This window comes from Hakea prostrata, chromosome 11, assembly GCF_041222555.1.
Source record: "Hakea prostrata isolate BN-2017 chromosome 11, UWA_Hpros_2, whole genome shotgun sequence".
Classification (NCBI taxonomy): domain Eukaryota; kingdom Viridiplantae; phylum Streptophyta; class Magnoliopsida; order Proteales; family Proteaceae; genus Hakea; species Hakea prostrata.
The window spans coordinates 18,490,417-18,511,502 of NC_142610.1; the positions used below are offsets into that span (position 1 = coordinate 18,490,417).

At 37.2% G+C, this 21,086-nt stretch overlaps 1 protein-coding gene across 2 annotated transcripts in view; it reads left to right on the forward strand.

Annotated features, from left to right (window-relative positions):
- The window catches only part of LOC149000566 (helicase-like transcription factor CHR28), a 39,081-nt gene extending 21,036 nt beyond the window's left edge, over positions 1-18,045 (forward strand). For both annotated transcript variants that reach the window (XM_089140798.1, XM_089140797.1), the window contains 3 exons: positions 1,137-1,715; positions 5,776-5,985; positions 11,306-18,045. In XM_089140798.1, coding sequence (XP_088996924.1) covers positions 1,137-1,715; positions 5,776-5,985; positions 11,306-11,410 — 894 coding nt within the window. In that variant the 3' untranslated portion in view covers positions 11,411-18,045. The remainder of the gene's footprint in view (positions 1-1,136; positions 1,716-5,775; positions 5,986-11,305) is intronic.
- Positions 18,046-21,086: the final 3,041 nt, after the last annotated feature.

The following is a 21,086-nucleotide window of genomic DNA, read 5'->3' on the forward strand; positions in this document are numbered from 1 at the left end:
AGAGTTTTTGTGCTTTACACAAATGAGTGTTAACAGATGAATTTCTCACCTGCTTGCTAGAGCTTTTTAAATAATTTGACCATCATTGGAACCCGTACTGAAATTTAAAATTTTAATAGAAGTCTTGTCCATGACCAGATTCACTGTTTATGAAAGAGTGTCATCGGCATATTTCTTTGAAACTTGAAAGGAAAATTTTATACGATAGTCATATAGAAAGCTTTGATGTATGGTAAGGGAAGTTTGGCAGTTAAGAAGCATCATGTAGACAAACTCAATGTCAAGAAGACAAAGATGTTGAGATGGATGAGTGCCAAACTATGAAGGATAAGGTAAGGAATGATCATATTAGATTTGGATAGGAGCAGCTTCAATAAATGATAAGCTATGAAAAAGTCTTTGAGGTGGCATGACCATGTAGAATGGAGATCTTTTGATGCTCCATTACGGAGGATCAATTTAATTCAGATGGAAAGAACTTAAAGAGCCAGGGGCTGACCTTACATGGCCATTGGAGAAGTGAGAAAAGCCATTCATAGCTTAGGCGTTGTCCTTGTGGTTCTTAGTTATTAGTCCTGATCATTTCAAAGTTAGCCGTCTGACACAATATGGCTCTACATTGTAGTGACCTTCGCCTGTTTGAAAGACTCATCGTCAAGTCCTAAATGGGGCATTATCAACACCATATAATTAACATGAGCCTCCCATTTCAATAATTGATGAAATTTTAAAGAAAGAGGGCTACATATCTATTATTCCTACTGAGAAATCTTGCATCCTTCTGACTGTCAATGTCACATTATTTTTCTCATTATTACTTGTTGCAATTACCTGTAGTAAGTGTGGCATTAAAGATTTTCAAATAAGAACAATGATTGGTGATATCCATCACATGATGTACCACAAAAGCTTCTGTTCTTTGAATGGGCTTGTGCAGGAACTTCTGTTAAAGAGTTCCTGACTTTTAGTTTCTTGTCTCTTTCAGGAGACTGATAATATGCATGTCTCTGGAAGTGAATTTGCTCCATTGTTGACTATCTCTAGGGCTTTTTTGCTGAATAGTTAACATTTGCAAAATAAAAGTATTAGATCCAATTACTTGCTCCCTGATTCTTCTAATATTTGATGCTTTACAGGACCCACCTGAAGATGCTGTTGTGACAATGTGTGGCCATGTCTTCTGCTATCAGTGTGTATCTGAATATTTAACTGGTGATGACAATCAGTGTCCTGCACCTGGATGCACAGAATCGCTAGGTTCCGATATTGTATTTTCTGGGGCTACTCTGAAAAGTTGTATTGTAGATGAGCTTGATGGTTCTACCAATTCTTATGAGGTTGCTGAGATCTCTGAAGCACCACTGAATGTTTACAGTTCTTCCAAAATTAGAGCAGCAATTGAACTTCTGCAGTCTCTTGATAAGCCAAACCATCCAAATTTAGGACTTTGTTCTCAGGGCTCTAATGCAATTTCTTCAACTTCAGCTGCAGCGAGCTCAGACTACTGTTCTTCTGATGCTAATAATGGGCCATATGTACATCCGGACCCTCAGCCAGGACCTATAAAGTCTATTATCTTTTCCCAGTGGACCAGTATGCTCAACTTAGTTGAGATTGCACTGAATGACTCTCATCTACAGTATAGGAGATTGGACGGGACAATGTCCCTGGCCTTAAGAGACAAGGCTGTCAAAGATTTCAACAGTGATCCAGAGGTTAGTCCTACCTAACAGAAGTGTTAAAAATCATTGATCCTGCTTCTATTTGTTTACATATTTTCAGGTTTAAAACCTGGGTTTGGATGGTTGTTTACATTAAGAGGAAAAGGAAAGAGTAAAAACATCTTCAAGTTTATTGTCTTTAAAAAATAAATAAATATAAGAAATGAAATTATAAGTTGTTTTGTTGCACTTTTTGCTCGCTTGTTTTAATTTTTACTTTCCATTTCCATTATCCGTTTTGTCCTCCAATGGGGGCAAAACTATTGTTATAGATTTGTGTATTTTCTGAAGATCTTCCCACTTCTCTTTTTCTTCAACAAATTTGTGGATGATCTTATCCTCAAACTTTTCTTGTCGCCAAGGAATGCAACCAACATAGCTTTGATGTGGGCCACATAATATGTGACCAACTTGAGGTGTTTTTTGAAGAAAATGTAGGAGGGTAAATGACAAACATCTCCCTTCTTGGTCAGACTAAATGAGAAGTACCTCTCCTCTTAGTTTGGAAAGCTGAAGTACTCCTCTACAGTTAGTTTTAGGCATTAAATGCTACTGACAATTGTACCTCAATTAAATTAAGAAGATTAAAATGTCCCTAAACTTAATATTACCTAAAGGACAAATTTACCCCTTAACATAGCGTAATATAAAAACACATATTCCCTGTTTAAATATTTTGGTGGAGAACCCTTGTTTAATTTAATAGTATTCTGGAAAAAAAATCTGGGTGAAGGAATACACCTTTCACCCATTTTCTTCAGCAGATAAGTCAGGCTTTTCTGAGTTTTTATTTTTTTCATTTCTGTGACTAGGATCTTTTCTGAAATTGGATTCACATTTGGGTTATAGGAAAAGACTGAGTACTAGGTGGGGGTGAGTTTTGATTGGCGGGAGAAGGGGGAGGAGGAGAGGATTGATGTGTGGAACCTGGCAGTTCTGTTGAGTTTGACACTCTTTTGGCTTCTGATTTTACCTCTTTTGAAAAGTCCCCCCTTGCAACATCTCTCTGAATCTTTATTCTCCAGTTCTCCTGTTTGTTCTTAATCCCAGATAGGTATACAAACAAGCCCTTAAAAACAACAATGTTGCTAATTTTTCTGGTAGAAGATCATCAATGATCAATGAAAAAATAATTCTTAGTCTAAAAACTCAAACTTGGATCGCTTAAAATCAAAATAAAGAGTTAGAACCTGGTCCAAGTAGAAAGTGCTTTCATTTCCCCAATATTTATCAAAGTGTCCTGGATATACACTGATGTAAACCCAGATTTAGGGTTAAGGGTATCTTGGAAATTTTCCTAAATCTGAGGGCTGTCCAAGAATTCCAGCAAAGAGGAGGCTCAGAGGCTGATTCTGGGTGTCTGGAAAACCCTGTTGTAATCTGAACTCAGATCTGAAATTTTAACAAACATGTCTGAAAACTAGGGTTTGGGAGTTTTCAGGCTTCTAGGGTTGAGTACGGAATGAGCCAAGGGTTCGGTTAGGCTAGAACTAACTCTAATTTTGTTGTTTTACAACTTCAGATTTAATCCTTTAAGGCTATGGTTCAAACTAGGTTTTTTACTTGGCTTAGGACTCTTGGTTAGGGTTAGGGCTTGGTGTGATCGGGTTGAAATTAGGATGGAAGGTCACTAGGGTTTGGGGGATGATGTTCCTAAAGTTTGGGACAGATCTGACGGTTAGATTTCCATAGATCTGACCTTGAATGTATGAAGTCTGAAAATTCCAGAAAAAATCTGGAAAATAAAAGATTTTATGTGGGGGAGGTGAGGAGAAGCTTGTGGGTGGCCTAGAAGAAGAGGGAGAGGGCAGAAAGGGGCTGTGATGGGGTTGGGAGATGACTAGACTAACCTGGAAATTTCTGAATAGAATTCAAAAGCTTAAAGAAACCTGCTGGAACTTAAATGATGCTGAATATTGAAGAAGATCTTCTATAATCTGCTGAGGCCTCCTCAAAACAGGAACCATGGTCCTTGCTCAATAACTTTTCATTCAATCCAAAATGTGAAAATTAGATAGAATATTTGGCTATTTATAGCCTATACAATCTTTGAAATCAAATCAAATTCTACTCCTAACTGACTTTTAACTTAGGTCCCTTATCTAACTAGGAACCTTATCCAACTAACTCTATCCAGATAAGAAACCACTAGATAGTTTAATTGTGACTCTTAAATCAGATTAGAATCCCAATAAAGGACAAAATCCCAAAGACAAATTCTAAACAAAAGAAAACTCTTAAAAGACAAGAACCCTCCTAAAAGATAGGAAAGAGCCTTTATTTTATCCACAACTCAAATAAGAATGTAAAATGGACTATACCTCACAAAATCCTAACCCAAATAAAAAAAGTAAAAGCAGATCCATAGCCCTTGGATTGAGGTGATTCCAACTAGACCGATATTGAACCCTAAGGGCCTGTTTGGTTACTTGAGTCTGGAGATTTAAAAAATGTAGAGATTTCAAATCTATGGAGTCATGATTCATAAAATTAACTGTTTGGTTAGCCTGAATCTTTGGAATGAAATTTGTAGACTCATCCTGAAAAACATTTATGGAGTCATGGTTCAAATGTTTAATGCTTTTATAGTAGGGGTGAAATCTCTGGATTTCACCTCATACCCATAAATCTACATATTCACGTTTTTAGTGTAAAAAGGTAAATCTCTAGATTTCATGAATCCAGGAATTCACACAACCAAATGGGTATAAATCTCCTAACAGGCCCTAAAAGGGCTTGAAAATGACCAAATAACCCTTACGGTATTTGGGCAGCTCTGGATTGGGCTTTTTGAGCCTAGGTGTTGGGCCCAACTAGGGGGGGTCAATGGTGACATCATACACTTGCCAAAAACCTTTCTAAATTTTCTCCTCTCCTTTTTTGAGGTGGGGGGGGGGGTGGAGGCATCCACCACGCAAGGAGGAGGTGGTCTTCAATCTTCTTCAGACTTGCCAGAATCTAAGATCAACCTCTTACATTCTGTGCTAACAACCCACAAACTCTTTCTGCATTCTCCTTTTCTAAATCTAGCTAATGACAGTCAGAAACCCTGACTGCTGATTGTTCTTAAGATCCATCCTTCTTCAATTCTCAATTCAATGCCCAAAATAATCTGGCCACAAAACAATGAGGGAGGAACTATGCTTGTGAATAGTAGGTGGTGTGATTGTTAACAAGGAATCAGGCATAGAAACCGATGAGATCAGCAAGTAAACTAGAAAGCGATGAGAAAGATTTCTGTGTTGACTTGGGGTTTGGGTGTAGGGAAGATTTCTGTTTTGAGGTGGGGTTCAGATGTCAGGGGCAGGGGCAGGGGCAGTAATGTTGGTGGGGCAAGATGGAGTTGGGGTGGATCTGGGAGGGTGTGTTTTGGAAAAGAGATGGGTGAAGGGGGTATTCCTTTACCCACTCCCATGAGTTTAGAGAGGGTATTTTTGGTGGGTGGGGTTTTTATAAAATATAATTGAACTGCCCAGTACTTACGTCCAAAACTAATAGTAGGGTGTACCTGTCAAGTTTTTAAGCTGAGAGGGGAGTGCTAGTCTTTTACCCCTAAAAAAGGGTAAATTCCAAAATTTGTAACTGGGGAAATAAAACCCATCCAGTCCAATTGAATGACATCATGACTCCATTCAATAACTCCTTGGTTATCTAGTGCTATGATTTCATTGGTTGCCAAAGTCCTGCTATACTTGGAGTGCATGTTGGATCCATTGATGAAAGAAAAGATTGAAAAAAATAAAGTGGCTAGTGAACACAAAATGTGGGGATGTGAACTGTATTAGAAAAACTTATAAGGGAGTCTGCCTGGGTAGACTGAGGAGACAAGAGACTTGTGTGTCTGTAAGCATTCCATGGGTAAATTCTAGACATTTTGCTTTATTCGTCCCCCCCCCCCCCAAAAAAAAAATCCCTTTTCTTCTGTTTAGTGTAAATAATTCATTTTTTCTGGCCTTCTTGGGTGGTTGTGAAATAAATCTGAAGGTTTTAAATATCTGACAATATGGATTTGATTGTGGACTGAATATTGTTAAACTTTACTTTTTCTTTGCAGGTGACTGTTATGTTGATGTCACTAAAAGCAGGAAATCTAGGCCTTAATATGGTCGCTGCTTGTCATGTTATTCTACTTGATCTCTGGTGGAATCCAACAAGCGAAGATCAGGCTATTGATAGAGCACATAGAATTGGGCAGACTCGTCCTGTAACTGTCACTCGTATGACTGTCAAAGATACAGTGGAAGATCGGATTTTAGCGCTCCAGGTTTTTTCTTTCTTTCCTCTTAAATTGCGTTACTTCTTTGCTTTCTTATAGCCTTCTATTTATGTTTGTCAGTATAGAATTTTGTGTTATGCGCTATCCTGTTTAGCTGTTTCCTGATGTGTCAAACTTTTTGATCATTTAAGATGCAAATGTTAAAAAAGTGAGAATTTTTTCCCGTAAATTTTCATTTGTAAACCTTTCTCAACTCTAATCAATTGGGTACTTTGGGGTGGATACTGCATTGATTGAGTTGGTTTCTTTCTTGGCAGTTATATATATTTTTATTTGTTAATTTCTTTGGCAAAAGATTTTGTGCAGGGGCATGTACAGAACCTTTGGATCAGGCTACAGAGCACCTCTCACCTGTATCTGATGGCTGTGTGCATGACCATGCCTCAGGCATGGCCATGAATAAAACCTCTTCCAATTTATGATCTTGCCTCACCACCTATTATGGTTGGAGTGACCAACACCTATCTTTCCAGGATTCACTAAGAAACAATTTCCTCTGGTCTTCACCACTAATACATTCACTGCCTACCCATTATGGATCTGATAATTGGTCAAATCCTATTCAGCTGTCTGTGTGCGTATCTATATTTCACTACGAATACATTCCCTTCTTGCCATAATGCATCTGATAATGATCAACCCAACTCAAAGTTGTGAACTTGATTATTTATATCTGTATTATCACCATTTTCTTTTCTTTTTTCTTTTTCTTTTTTCTTTCTTTGTTATTTTTTATTTTTCTTGAGGACTGCTCTGGAGCTTAGCTTCTCATGGTTCTGGAGAGATTTTGTTGGATGAGCAGGCCTGTAAGTGGGATGATAGGAACTTCAAGCGTACTTTAACAAAACCGTCAAGTTAGTGGGTTGAAGAAATGGATCCCAGTTGTAGAAGGTGATGGCATGAGGCAAAGCTCTTCACAGAGGAAGAAGATGAAGTGGCCGTGAAAAGTAGGTGTTACAAGGGATCTTGTCATGGTGGATTGGGTGATAGACGAGCATGGAACTTCTTGTGGTAATTTTAGTTAGCAATGTTATAAGATGCTTATGGCTCAGATGTAGAGATTTACTTTGGGAGTAGGTCTTAAAAGAGTTGTGATAATATCAGCATAATGACATGGACATTTGTTAAACTTGACTCAGGCCCATACTTGGACCCACATATTGGTAATACTGAAGCTGTTTTCTTTGAGCCCATGTTTTGCCCATGCAGCCATCAGCCAGTAGCTAAAGAGGGAGACACTTTGACCAATTTTGTTTGTCCAGTGGACCTATGGGTGTCAATTTGGAAGTGAAAATGACTACAAAGCCAAGCTGAATTAACCAAACCGAATTAAATTGGATTGGATTTGGATCAAAAAATTATGATTGTACTCAAATTCGGTTTAGAAACTGGATTGAATGACAAAATTGATAAAAACCATTTAGTGTTTTAATTTTAAAGGTGTATTAGCATATTACCATACAAAGTAACTCTCATCCCTTTATTACTTTAATTAACTTCAGTATATCTTTTAATTTAAGCTTTTTTTTCATTGTCTTTTCATCTTCTATTTTGGGAACCGAATTGTATAAGCTGATTTAAAACCATATCTAGGACCAATTTGGAACCATAATTGAACGGAAACCAAGCAGGTTTGGATTTGGATCCAATTCTAGAACTGATTTGGTTCTTGAATTGAATTCAGATTACTCTATCAATGGCTTGGAATCAAGCCAAAACCTGATCTAATAATAAAAACTGAACCAATTGACACCCTTGCAGTTGGCAGTTGTGTGGAGACCTTCTGTGACTCTGTGGAAAAGCATATTGGACTTGATGCTCTCAAGCTCTTCCACCTAGCATTTGCAGATGACTTTTTGATCCAAGGCCAGCCTCTCATCCACCTTGACCATCACTTCCTTTTTGCTCCTTAAGAGTCTTTCTGGCCTTTCCATCAATCTCTCAAACCTCACCTTTTCCTTTCTTTCCTTCTTCATGTCTTTGATGTGAAGAAACATACTCTTCTTGGGTTGACCAACTTCTCCTTGTAATATTACTGTCAAATACTTGAGGCTCCCCTTTGATTCATAATAGAGTGAATGGCCACCACCATACCCCATGCTTGATTGGATATTTGAAAGGCTCCAACTTTGGAAGGGTAGACTCCTCTCTTGTCCCTGGAGATTAGAATTTATTAGATCTGTTCTCCTATCCTTTTTATGCTTTTGGCTTGTGGTTCCTGTATTGCCTTCATGTATCATCCTTAATACGTGCTTTCCTTTGGAAAGTTGCTAAAGCTCCAGAGTCCTCCATCCTCTTAGTTAGGCTACCACTTGCCTCCCCAGGGCAGAGGGAGGCCCATGATTTGTGAAGGATATAAGATCCCAAACTGAGTTGAAAAACTGTATCCATAACACAATAGTATCGGGCCAGCTGGGTCACTGGATCCCTCTCAAATATGAACTATTGGGGACAGTCTCCCAATTCTCAGATGCTTCTCGAGTATGGTGCAAAACCCTTCTTCTTCGCCCCATTGCTATTAGAGCCATCTCCTTTAGGATCTCTGGTTGAGCTTCTATGACCTTTGTCTTGACCACTGTCATCTGATGGCCTTTCTTTTTGTTGTGGTTGGTGCAAAAGTGGTCTTATCCTCTATTGCCTCCATCATCTTCCATAGTTCTTCGGCTGTTCCTCATCCCACCTCTCCTGCCCTTTACTCAGTTTGGGCTAACCCCCCCCCCCCCCCCCCAAAAAAAAAAAAAAAAAAAAAAAAAGATAAACAGAAAAAAGAAAAGAAAACGAGGCTAATCCGGATTTTGCAGTTGTGTGACCTGACTCCCTCATTTAATGGCCTCTTTGGCTTCTCAACTTGGAACTTTGGTTCAAGTTCATGCTTGCCCTGTCCTCTGGCATATTATGATGTGAAATTCCACGAGGGCCCCCAAGGGCCAAAATAGGGCCTAGGGTTGCAGCCCAACACCCTATGGCCCAACCCAGCCACATGGAGTCTTTTTTATCAACAGCAGCATTTTGGTCATTTTGGCAGCCCTAGTCCAGTCCAAGTTGATCTTGTTAGATGCAGAATTTTATTAGGAGTCTAATCCTATTTTTATTTTGTTATTTAAGTCGGTCCTTGTTAGGTTAAGAAAGAGTCCTAATCTAGTTAGGAGCGGTTAAGCTGGAATGTTATCTTAAAAGGATTCCTTCTTAAAATGGAAGTCCTTTTGATTTTGCAGTTTTATTTAGTTAGGAGTTAATCTTTTCACAGAATTCCTTGTTTGTTTTGCTTTCTAAGTTGAGTCCAAGTAGGAGTCCTTCAATGTAGGCTATAAATACACCTAACTCATGTAACCAAGAGAGTTTATGTTTAATAAAAATTGATTGAAAGAGAATTCCAGCAGGATGGAGATTTTGGGTGGAGTTTAGGGGTTTCCAAGTGCAAGGAACCCTACAGCAGCATTGATTTAGCAATCCTTGCAGCAATTTCAGCACTCTTAGTCTCCAAAATAGAAGTATATTTGCATCCCTAACTTCCCCAATCACATCTCTCAATTCCCCCTCTCTTTCACTCATGCGGCATCCGTTTTTCTTCCCCAAATTCCCTAAACTCTAGATCTTTCCATCCCCTCACCCAAACCCCACCCTCTTTGGATTCCTCACCTCCTCCCTGACCTTAGCCTTCGATCCTACCTCACCCTAATATTTCCCACCTAAAACCTTAAAATCTGAAATCCCTTTCCTTCCCCCAAACCCTAGTGTCTAGGTCTCCTGATCCCCTCCACCAAATCCCTCGCCTTTCCCTTGCACTCAATCCCAAATAGTGACCTTAATTACCTCTAGAAACCCTAGAAAGTTAAAACCCTAATTTCCTAAAACCTTAGTTCTCCGAAATTTGAATCTGAAACAAAAACTTCAAGGTCCAAATTTACGCTTCAGCAGCCCTAAGCCTCTATACCATAACCGAGCCCTATTTACCCCCTTCTCAAACCTTAAAAATCCTAAACAGCTCCTACAACCTCAACCTTAGGATTTTTAGAAACCCTAACTTGCCTGCTGAATTCAAGTAATTGATCCTCTAGCTGGCCTTCAATCTTGATTTTGCATCATAAGGAATTTTGGTTCAAGGTTCAAATCCCCAACAAAGCTTCATGGTTCCCCCAGTTCTTCCTAATTCATAGTCAGATGCCTGTTCTACTTATTCGTGTTCTCTGTCAGAATGGTCTGGAGGACATTGCCAACCCCTCCTGCCCCATTGCTGCCTCCTTTTGGAAAAGACCCGGTGCTTGTTGTATCACTAAAGAGTTCTTCCTTTCTCCATGGCACACCGGGGGGGGGGGAGTGTGGCAAGAAAATGAAGACTATGTAATGCAGTACTTTGGTTGCGGATTTATGGGCTTTTGAGCTTTAGTTTAACCAAACTTCGATTGAATCCCACATTATACTCTTTGTGCTGGGAGGATTTGGTGCACCGAATTTGAGCATCACCAATCAGATGATGGAGGATATCATGGAGCAGGGACTGCCTGAGAGAACCATTTCAATAGAAGAACATGTGAATAATGCCATTGATATCTCAGTGCATCTTCACACCACTTCTCAAAACAGTATAGTTTAGTATTTCTGACACATTTTTGTTTCATACATTAAAGGGACATAGAGAAAAAGGTGTCAGAAGAGAAGTAGGCGAGCTCATTTCTTTTGCTTCCTAGGCCCTAAGTTAGTGCAGTTTTTTTGGTGCCACAATCTCCCACATCTGGTTGGAGCACATCTTTGAAGATGTACCTCCAATTTTCATTATTTAACATGGTTTGGAAAACCATTTTCTTTGATGTTAGCTCCAAGTCTATTGTTGTGTCACTGTTTTGTTTTTGATACCTCAAGGAACAGGTGTATTGCATTGTCGTCCGCCCATATTCCTGATCCAGTCTTCTGCTGAACTGGTTAGGTCATAAAGTTTGATTCACTGCCTATTTGGTTTTGAAAATCAGAGTCTGGTCAGACTGTGGATGCTAGTTTGGCAGTCTACAACATACTAATAGGCCCTATTCTACTCATAATTTTGCAATAGAAAGCATACAATTTACAAATATTGAGTCAATGTTATTTCCCTTACTTGTCCTATTATCTCCTCTCAGACCTTCTAAAAACTGAGATGTCTCAGAGATCTGACAGAGACCTTGTCCCTTGATTGTGTGTTTGTTATGTTGTCCATTATCTCCTCTTAGACCTTTTAAAAACTGAGATATCTCAGAGATCTTGTTCCTTGATTGTGTGTTTGTTATGTTGTCCATTATCCTTAATGGCTTTTGACTCATGCGCTGGTCTGCAGGAAGAGAAGAGGAAGATGGTTGCGTCTGCTTTTGGAGAAGATCAAGCTGGAGGTTCAGCAACCCGGCTTACTGTGGAAGATCTGAGATATCTGTTCATGGTCTGATATACTATTCTTTGTGCAGTTGTGCTGAGAGTTGCCAGGTATTCCATGTATACTGTTTTTGGAGGAAAGCCCAAGGGACCCAAACCTCAATTTGATTGGTTGAGATAGAAGAGAACCAGTGGCTGTGCCTTGTGCTGCTCAGCTATCATTCGGCTTGAGTGGTGTATGAGTTACTATTTATGTCTAGCATCATTATGCTTATGGCCAATTTTGTTTATTTAAAATGCAGATGTAGTAAGGTGAACAGAATGTAAATATCTAAATATACATGCCCAATTTTACATAAATGAGAATGACATTGTATGGCTTTGTACAGTTCAGTAGTGGACTTGCCTAGAGAGAGATTGCACAACAACAATTCAGCCTTATGCCAACCAAATGAGGTAGTCTACATGGATGCTTGCCCTCCAATAAGCTATTTTCAAGACAAGGTTCTAACTCATTGTTTCAAGGCCAGTTTTGATAGGCGTAGGCTTGAATTTTGTTTTGACATTTCAAAAGTCCAAATTGCGTGGCAAGACTGACAACATGGCAGGGCATCTGCCTAGGAAACCAAGGACTTGGATGCCATGGCGTCGCCTTGATCACTATGTTTCGCTCAGGTTGACCAGGTTTAGTTTGTATTTAATTTGAACCCATAATTGGGTAACAGTTAGTTCCTTAAACACCACAGGGTTAGGGTGTTAGAATAGGCAAATAGGATCATCAAGAACCAAAAAAATTATGGTTGGATTTCCAAGAAGCTTGGATCAAACCCAGGGGATGATGCATGGGTTGATGCCCCAAGTTGGACAGATCTAATGTCTATTGGTGTGAATCTAGCTTTAAAATTTGTGGACTCTAATCACAAAACCCCAGTATTGACTTTAAACATCAGATCATAAACTCATAAAAGAGAAAACAGCTGTAGCTTGGTAAGGATATATTGCATGAACTAAAACTTGTGTATCCTTGCCATCATATGGGGACTGGGGTATTAGAGGGGCTCAGGGGACTAATCAACCTTACAAAAGAAGTCCTAGGACTGACAGGACATGACTTAAAAATTAAAGTAGAAATAGGACTAGAATATTTGAATTCAAATATAAGGATCCAATTTACAAATTAATAAGAGAAAGAGGTCTTAAATAGCCATAACTTAAATTGAACCAGAAATTAAAACAATTGAACCTTGGTTCAATTAAAATCATAAAAAAGGACTAATAAACTAAGTATGAGGGATTTTTTGTACTCAATTCGTGTTCCTGTTTTTTAGGTCCATCAAGTTGGCTGATTACATTAGCAGGAGGCCCAATACCATATATGACCCAACCCAACTCCTATTCCTAGGAAAGAGAACCCAATTCAGTGCTGGATCTGCATCAATACTGTACTTGAGATTTCAGAATATTAGAAAAAAGTTAATTAACTAAAATAATCAGAAGAGAATTTTAAAACATTCCTGTGGTAGAAATATGGTTATGCCGACTTAGATGCCACTTTCACCTGATTACATGACAGTTCTAATGCATTTAGTAGGGTGGGACTCTTTTGAACTAGACTAATATTGGGTCCTGGACTGTACATAGATATCTGTTTGACTTTATTCCTCCTTGCACACCAAGCAATGGTCAGTACCATATTTCAAAAACTTGAGAATCTCGACTAGGACGAGACAAGTTCTCTCATAAGACCTCAATATTTGCATGGCTTTGGTAAAGTTGACTGAATTATGTTAAAAAATCTTGAAAAGTCTCAGATATTTTAAGTTGCATGAGAAAAAAAAACTACTCTTGTCTGTTCCATACACTATGATGTGGCATCATATGTCATGCAATGGAAGATAATGCACTTCGGTTGCATAAGACCATAAGCAGACTTCATCTTGCATGTTATAGATTGTATATATATGTGTGTGTGTGTGTGTGTGTGTGTATAGTCAAATGCTTATAATATTGTATTTTGGGACATTGAAGAATATGATGCCTATGCAATAATATGTTGCTTCTCTGTATCTGAGCATGTATTTAATACTCATTGACCACTGTACTTTTTAAATTATTTACTTTTAGGTCTGTAACTATGTCTAAAATAATTATTCTTTTATTTGGGCACTTAAATAATTATTCAATATTGTTCCTCTCATCCATTATCAAAGCGGTTCAAAAACAAGGCGGTTCAAAAACCGCCTTGCCGCCTAAGTGAACACTTTGACAACCATGTGGATTTCTATAGGAAAGGAAGAAAAAGCATTGATCAGAGAAAGAAAGAAATTGCTTTAATAGACTAAGGGACAAAAACAAATGGTAATTTGGCCATTCTAAATTATCAGTGGAGAAGGAGTTCACTTTTTTAGGGGAATTAGAGGTAAAACTTTTGAGAGAGGAGTTAGAGTAAATAGAGTGCAAGGATAGGGGAGAGAGAGAAATTTTCCTTATTTTTATTTTCTATTTCCCATCATGAGAGGAGATTGGAAGTTATTGCTAAGGATCTTACTATTTGGTTTTAGTGCTATTTTTCCTTAATGGATTCTTTTTTTGCTTACCCCTTTAGATGCTGATACCAAGCATCATATAAATAAACTCAGTGTAATAGAAATGATGATGCTAAGATGGATGAACAGCAAAACGAGGAAGAATAAAGTAAAGAATTGTCATATAGAGCTGGTCTAGGAGTAGCTCCGATAAATGATAACCTACGAGAAAGTAAATTTGGTGGGATAGCCACATTCAATGAAGCCCTCAAATGCCCCTATATAGAGAAGTGATTTAGTCTAGATTGAAAGAGTGAGAAGAACTAGGGGCAGGCCTAAGATAACCTTAAGAGAAGTGGTGAAAATTGATATGCATAGCTTAAGCCTTGTTTCTAGTATGGCCTCAAATAGAGCTGATTGGAAGGCATAAATCTATGTAGCCAGCCCCGTTTAGTTGGGACAAGGCTTCTTCTTCTTGTTCTATCCTTTCAAATGTTGATGATTGGTTGTTATTATTTATCCACCACGTGTAATGCTACATGCAACGGGAAGATTAAAGATTTACTAATATTGCTGAAGATGTATTGCCTTTTACCTACTTGCTTAGTCCACAGTGACTTTGATTGCCTATTTGATCTATTGTAACATATACTACCGTTTACCTACCTACTTAGTCCTCAATAACCTATACTACCTGTTTAGTTCATATTACTATGTTTGACTTATAGAGACCTCTGTTCAAGGTTCTATTTTTGCCTTTGGTTGAGTAGAATTACTACCTACTATCTATTAGTTGCCTTCATAAAGAGTTTGTGTGGACATTGGAGCTGCATTTTTATTTTCTCTTGTGGAGATTCCTATTTGCTACTTGCCTCTTGTAAGTAGCCATTGGAGATGCTAAACTTTTAAAACAATTGTTTTGTACTACTGCTGGTATTATTTGCAGATTGCCTTTGGTTTTACTGTTGCTGGAGGCTTGTGGTTGTGGTTGTGGTTGATGTTCACTACTGCCTATTGTTCTCATTATTGGACCGTTCATTCGACATGAAGATTTTTTATTTAAGTTGCTGTCCAGATTATTTATTTAAGTTCCATTCACTATCTCTGGTTTGAAGTTCTCTTAGGCACAATTTGTTTGTTGGATCTGAAGTGGGAAAGTTTGAAAAAGTAAACTTTCCCATGAAATCCCAAAGTGTAGCTTGTTTGGTTCACTAGGGTGGGAAGGTTTGCAGTCTGTTGAGGTGGCATGCTAACTTTCCCACCCCCATCCCTTTTCAAAACCTCACAAAATAGGTGGGATTTTGTGAAAAAATGTAGAAAACAGCAATGTGGGACCCACATTTAAACTTTTTCACAAAATCCTTTCATATTCCCCCCACATATGGGTTCCACATGTTTATTTTTTCCACCCCACCTTTCCAAACAAACGGCGCATTAATGTTAACTGACATTTGCTATTGCCACTTCTGTTCAAGATTGATGAACTTTTTAATATGTCTTTTTATTCCAAGTTGGAGCCTTTGATATGTATACTCCCACTTGAGGGGCAGCATTAAGAAAAGTGTCATGAGTAGGGAGTTTGTCCTTACAATTATTACATGGACTAATTTTTATACTTTAGGCTAGATTGTTGTTTCCTTATTAGGTATGTTTCTATTTTTGGTTGCTAGGTTGACGAGTGATTACTGGTAACTTGGTTGACAAGCAATCCCATCATTGGTTTAGTTTCCTTTTTCTATGTGTATATTTAAGTTTCAATTTCTTTTTCTGTGTAGTATTTATTTTCTATTTTCCTAAGCTGAAGATACTTTTGCTTGTTAATGAATTGTACGGGAGGAGGATCGTCTGACATGAAACCTCTTTCTCCTCTTCTCTTCATTCTCTCCATCTCTCTTATTCTTCTCTTCTCTGTGTGTTTTGATTCTCTTAAGTACTGCTTCAGTTACAATGGTAATTGTGCCTCACTACTGAGAGAAAATGCTGCTCTTCTCTTTTATAATCATGATTGTGGTTGTCAGTGAGTTTCCTAAGCATACTGCATGCATTGATTGCCCAGATCACTAGTTACCTTATCACTGATATATTAAGGTGCACAGACTAGAAAATGAAGAACAGATAACTGAGACATGGAAAACATTCTTATGAAATGAAAATAGTCCAGGAATATGACACTCAACTTAGATGTATTGGATTATATGGTTGTTGCATCAAACCCTTTGTTTCGTTTGAAATGTGAGGCAGGTGTCCTCAAGAACAGTAAATTATCTTTATCCAGCCAAATCTTTTTCTCTGCACAATTTAATATGCTCTCAATGGAAATTCTTAATTTTTAATCAGATATTTTATGCAGATAGGGATTTAAATAGACTAAATTAGTGGAGCATAAGTTGTTCAGCAATTTGGTTTACACTTATTAAAATAAGTGGGTGGTGGAAGAAGAGGAGATTCATGTCGGGTTATGCTTTTCTTACTTTCTTCCTCAAGTGAAAAGTATGAAACATCACATCATGTGATATGTAATAAAGCAAAAGTTTAAAGATGCATTGAAGCCTAGCAACCGAGATCTGAAGTGAATCAATGATGAATTTCACTTGAAGTATTTCATTTTTGAGTCAGCATAGTGTGTAGTCCTTATTTTCTTGGTTCTGTTCAAGTTTCTGGACTTGGGCTTGTTTTTGGAAATGAAAAATGACAGTTTTAAGATAATGTTGACATTAAATTTCAAGAGTCAATATAAAATTATGGAGCTTTGGCATAAATCAGTTTTCAAGGAGACTAGGGTCTTGATTGGATTTAAGACTTTGTTATGATTTTTATTTTTATTTATTTTCATTGTTGGAATATGATAATTAGCTGCTGGGTCTGACTGTTTGATATGAATTAACCCATACTAAATTTGGTTTGAAATCTATTAAGGTAGAGTTGTTGGTCTTCCTGTTTGTACTTTCGATAACCTGTATCAGTAATTTTATTGATTTTTAAATTATTTGAAAGTTGGAAAGTTGGTTGTTGGATTTCTGCCTCAGGAGACAATTGGATCATTTTTGAGCTGCCGTTGTATTCTTCACTTAAGTTACTTAGCCTTATAATTATCAGCAGTGTACCCAACAATTTGTACAGGATTATTATGTTTGATGCTCTTCAGTTGCTTAAATATCTAAGGTTGTTAATGTCTCATAAATTTCAGAGCAGTCTGGTTATTCTTTTCTAAGTTCTTAAAGTGGTGAGACCTGTTTTCAGGAAATTTTGAAGCAACAGCCTGTTTGAGTTGAGGAGTTGGTTCTTTTATTGTTTCTCCTCTATAACTGTATGGATCTCTTTACACTGAAGTTTATTACTTTCCCATCAAATAGCATCAAGAAACCTTGACTTGAACTCTCTAGACTGGGTAAATTTAAAATTGCATCTACTGGTTGTACTTGGTTAATTTGGAATTGATCCCTTAAGTTTCGGCCTGCTTGCTTTTTCGTTTTGTCCCACATCATCGTATCATTTCTGAGAGACTATGAGGGTGGATGCCATCACAATGCAATTAATACCTAAATGTGATACCACCTCTTTGCAATTATACCTTTAGTTGAGTTGTTTGCTTTCTGTATATCAAACTATTTATTCATCCAAAAAAATAATAAATAAATAAATAAACAAACAACAAGCCTTGTCCCAACTAAGTGGGGTCAGCTACATGGATTATTGCCTTCCAATCAGCTTTGTTTAAGGCCATACTAGATATAAGGCCCAAGTTATGCATTTCCTTTCTTACAACTTCTCTTAAGGTCATCAACATAAACCGGAAATAAATACAATTTTAGGGCAAGTGATCAGCATGTAGAAAGAAATCTTCAATGGTTCTTATGGAGCTTTTTGACTTCCATTCAGAAAATATGTACTAGCTGAGTTAAATTACCTAGTATAGCCTTTAAATTCGAATTCTGATGCAAGCAAGACATGATTGACATCAGTATGAAATTACTTTTGGTCCTGTGATTTGTCATGAAGTTTTGAGTGGTATTTGAAATCCCTTTCTGATGTACAGGTAGACAAATTTCATATTTGACCATGATATGATAATTTTTTGCTTTTATTGCATCATGAATTCATGGTGTACAATCTATGATGACTTCTGTTTTCATGTCCATTTTTTAATCAATTCTTAGAGATGGAGAGTTATACAATACACAGTACAGACTTGTTTTTATTTTGATTAGTAAAACTGAGATTTAATTTTATATATGCACTTTTATATCTTAGAATTTCTCTGAATTTTTTCTTTCTTTCTTTCTTTCTGTCTGTTTTTTTTTTTTTTTTTTGGGGGGGGGGGGGGGGTTTGAGGGATGAGGTGGTTTCTTATAAAGGGCCAATATGGATTTTGTTTTCTCTCTCCTTTTCATCCTCCTCATTCATAGCTACTTATCATTGATATCTTTCAATTTTTAAAGGTGGATTACATTTTTCTTTTTTGTAATTCAAATAAAAAGGACCATGGCTACTCGAAGTTAAGTGATTCTCTGTATTTCTCATTATGATACTTCCTCCGGTAATGTTTGGGCATATTTATATAACAGAAAAAAGGGGTACTATGTGTACACGCTTCGGCACCAGTGGTGAAAGCCTCCTACATAAGACCAAGGAGGTCTCAGGTTTGAGCCTCTATCCCTCTACACCTTTCCAGTTCCCCCTTTCCCTCTAGGCCTATGGGCCCCCGGTCTCTTTGTGACTGGGTTGATGATGACCCAAAAATGAGTGATAATGAGGCAGGAATGAAGGAAAAGTTTTGATATGTGGAGCTTGATCACCAAAATTAGATGTGATTTGATTTTTTTTTTTTTTTTTTTTTTTTTAATCTTTGATATTGTATTGTCATTGAATGTCAATGTTGTAAGCCTATGTTGGATAGTTTTCAAGATTTTCCAGTCTTTTCTTTTCAATGGTTGTTGGGGTAATGTTATGGTCTTTTATTTAACTGGTGTTAATTGGTATTCATTTAGGGGACATGGAAAGTTCTGTTAATCAAATTTTTACTCTTAAGCCTTTATTTTAGTGGAAGTGTGTAGGCCCTTGTTTTAGTGCTCTCCTGTATTGTTTCCCCTTTAGACAAAGCACTGGTGTGTGTATCTCATTGCTTTTGGACGGCTTTGTGATGCAAATTCGTCATCTTGAACTGACCCAATCCTGATTTGAACCTAGATGGAGATGAACTAGATCCATTTTTAGTCTTGGATCTAGTAGGGAAGTAATAGTATATTTGTTTCTTTGGATTTATCTTTCTGGCTTTTGTTTTATTTTAAATATGGTATGAGTATTGATATGAATTCTGTTAATTTTTTCAGTTTAGAGTTCGAATAGGATTGCATTGATTTCATGCTCAGTGAAATATTAATGATTTAACTCCATTGCGTGTGTTCAATTTGTGAAAACATCTGACAAAACTTACACAGCTCACTGGACAATGGTTGTAACGGGAAGATGATTAGCCCTGATGACAAAAGGGAAAGTAGCAACAGTTGTTGAAAAGCAAAAATCTCCCTTTTTTTATGCGTTGGGGTGCGGGAGGTTGAAGTAGATGAATTATTACTTCCAAGTGCATCTTCATCGATATTTTTTGGTTGTTGATTTTGTTTGTTGCATCATGAATTGTTTGTATACTCCACTAGATTTTGGGGGAAATTGTCATGTTAAGTGCACTGCATCCAAACAGTGTTTGGTTTATATTGTTACATTCCGAAGTGTATGGTGCATCATCCAATGCTTCATTTGAGTGTGCTCAGAACTACATCAGACTTATAGAGGATGAAAATCCAGATCTAGGGGAATGGTTACTTTTGTTCATGCATTGAAATTTCTACCATTTTACCAAACTTGATGGTGAATCTTTTTCAAAACAAGGGTAATGATGTTGGAGCATGATTTCCACCATTAGATATGGTTGTTCTTATTTATATTCTTCATCTAGGTTTAATGTAACATTGTAGGGTTGTTGGACAGTTCAAAGTTGAGTCTTCATTTTGTCAGGTGTTTATACAGCAGACCATGGCAATTTATTTAATAGGTTTGTTGGGTTAGGGATGACTTGAGAGATCTTCAGGGGCTTATATTCTTGAGCTCCCATAGGAAAGTCTTGTTATGAACACTGATACACTCTTTCCTCTTATAAAACAGGAACAATTAATGAAGTTTGTAATGTGTGCTAAGTGAACACTCTTTCTCCCACAATGATGACAAACTCAGCCTCATTGTAATTTAATGGGGTTGACTACATGGATTCAAACAAGATCAAATTAAAGAAACCTGAGGATTTAAACATAAATGGAAATGAGATGAGGAATGAAAACTATTAAATGACAGTGGAACATGGAAGAAGGAAAGAGGTACAGCATATTAAGGAAAATCTCAGTTAAATGAGATTTGCTACATGGGTTGGTGACCCCTAAAAGGTTCTTTGTTCATTCTTGGTACAAACCATAGATTTTGTAGGTCTTTTTTGACTTCTTGTATGGTCATTTTGAGCTTCAGTTGAACATGATCATACCACCAAAACGACAAGCTTGTAATTGATTGGGACATCTTCCAAGTTAGTATCCTGCTACCATTCTTTACTTCATCTATCTGTTTTACCTTACATTCATCTTAATTCTTCATCTCAATTATGTACTTATCTTCTAAATATGATATCCTAATCATCGAAAATTTTGTTTGGTACATCAAATCCATGTAATGATTAAATAGAACTTCCTTTAGTGTTGAAAGGAATATGTTTTATTGCGGCATATTTCCTACGCAAATAAAATATGAAAAACATATCCTTTGTATAACTTCTTATTTATAAGAGCAAATTGTATTGGCACCCCAAAATGGATGCTTTAGAACACTGACCTTACTTTATATTTAAAAAACAAACAACCAAATTTATTAAACACATTAGTCCATTTTGTTAGTGAAACAATTAACCCACAGTTTATTTTTCTTTAATTCCAAAGATGCCCTTACCAAAATCTGTGGAGAAAAAAAAAATCCAAAAACAATGTTTTCATCAATTAAGCTTTGTAGGCGGAATAATTTAAAAAAATTTTTTGGGTAAATGAGAATAAGATTTCTTGAAAGGGTATAAGAGTATTTGCAATAATATAACTAACTATGCTTACATAATATGACCAATGTATTTTTTAAGTGAAGTCTTCATTTTTGAGCACTGACATTCCACTTTTAAGTCTAAAAAGCATAGAC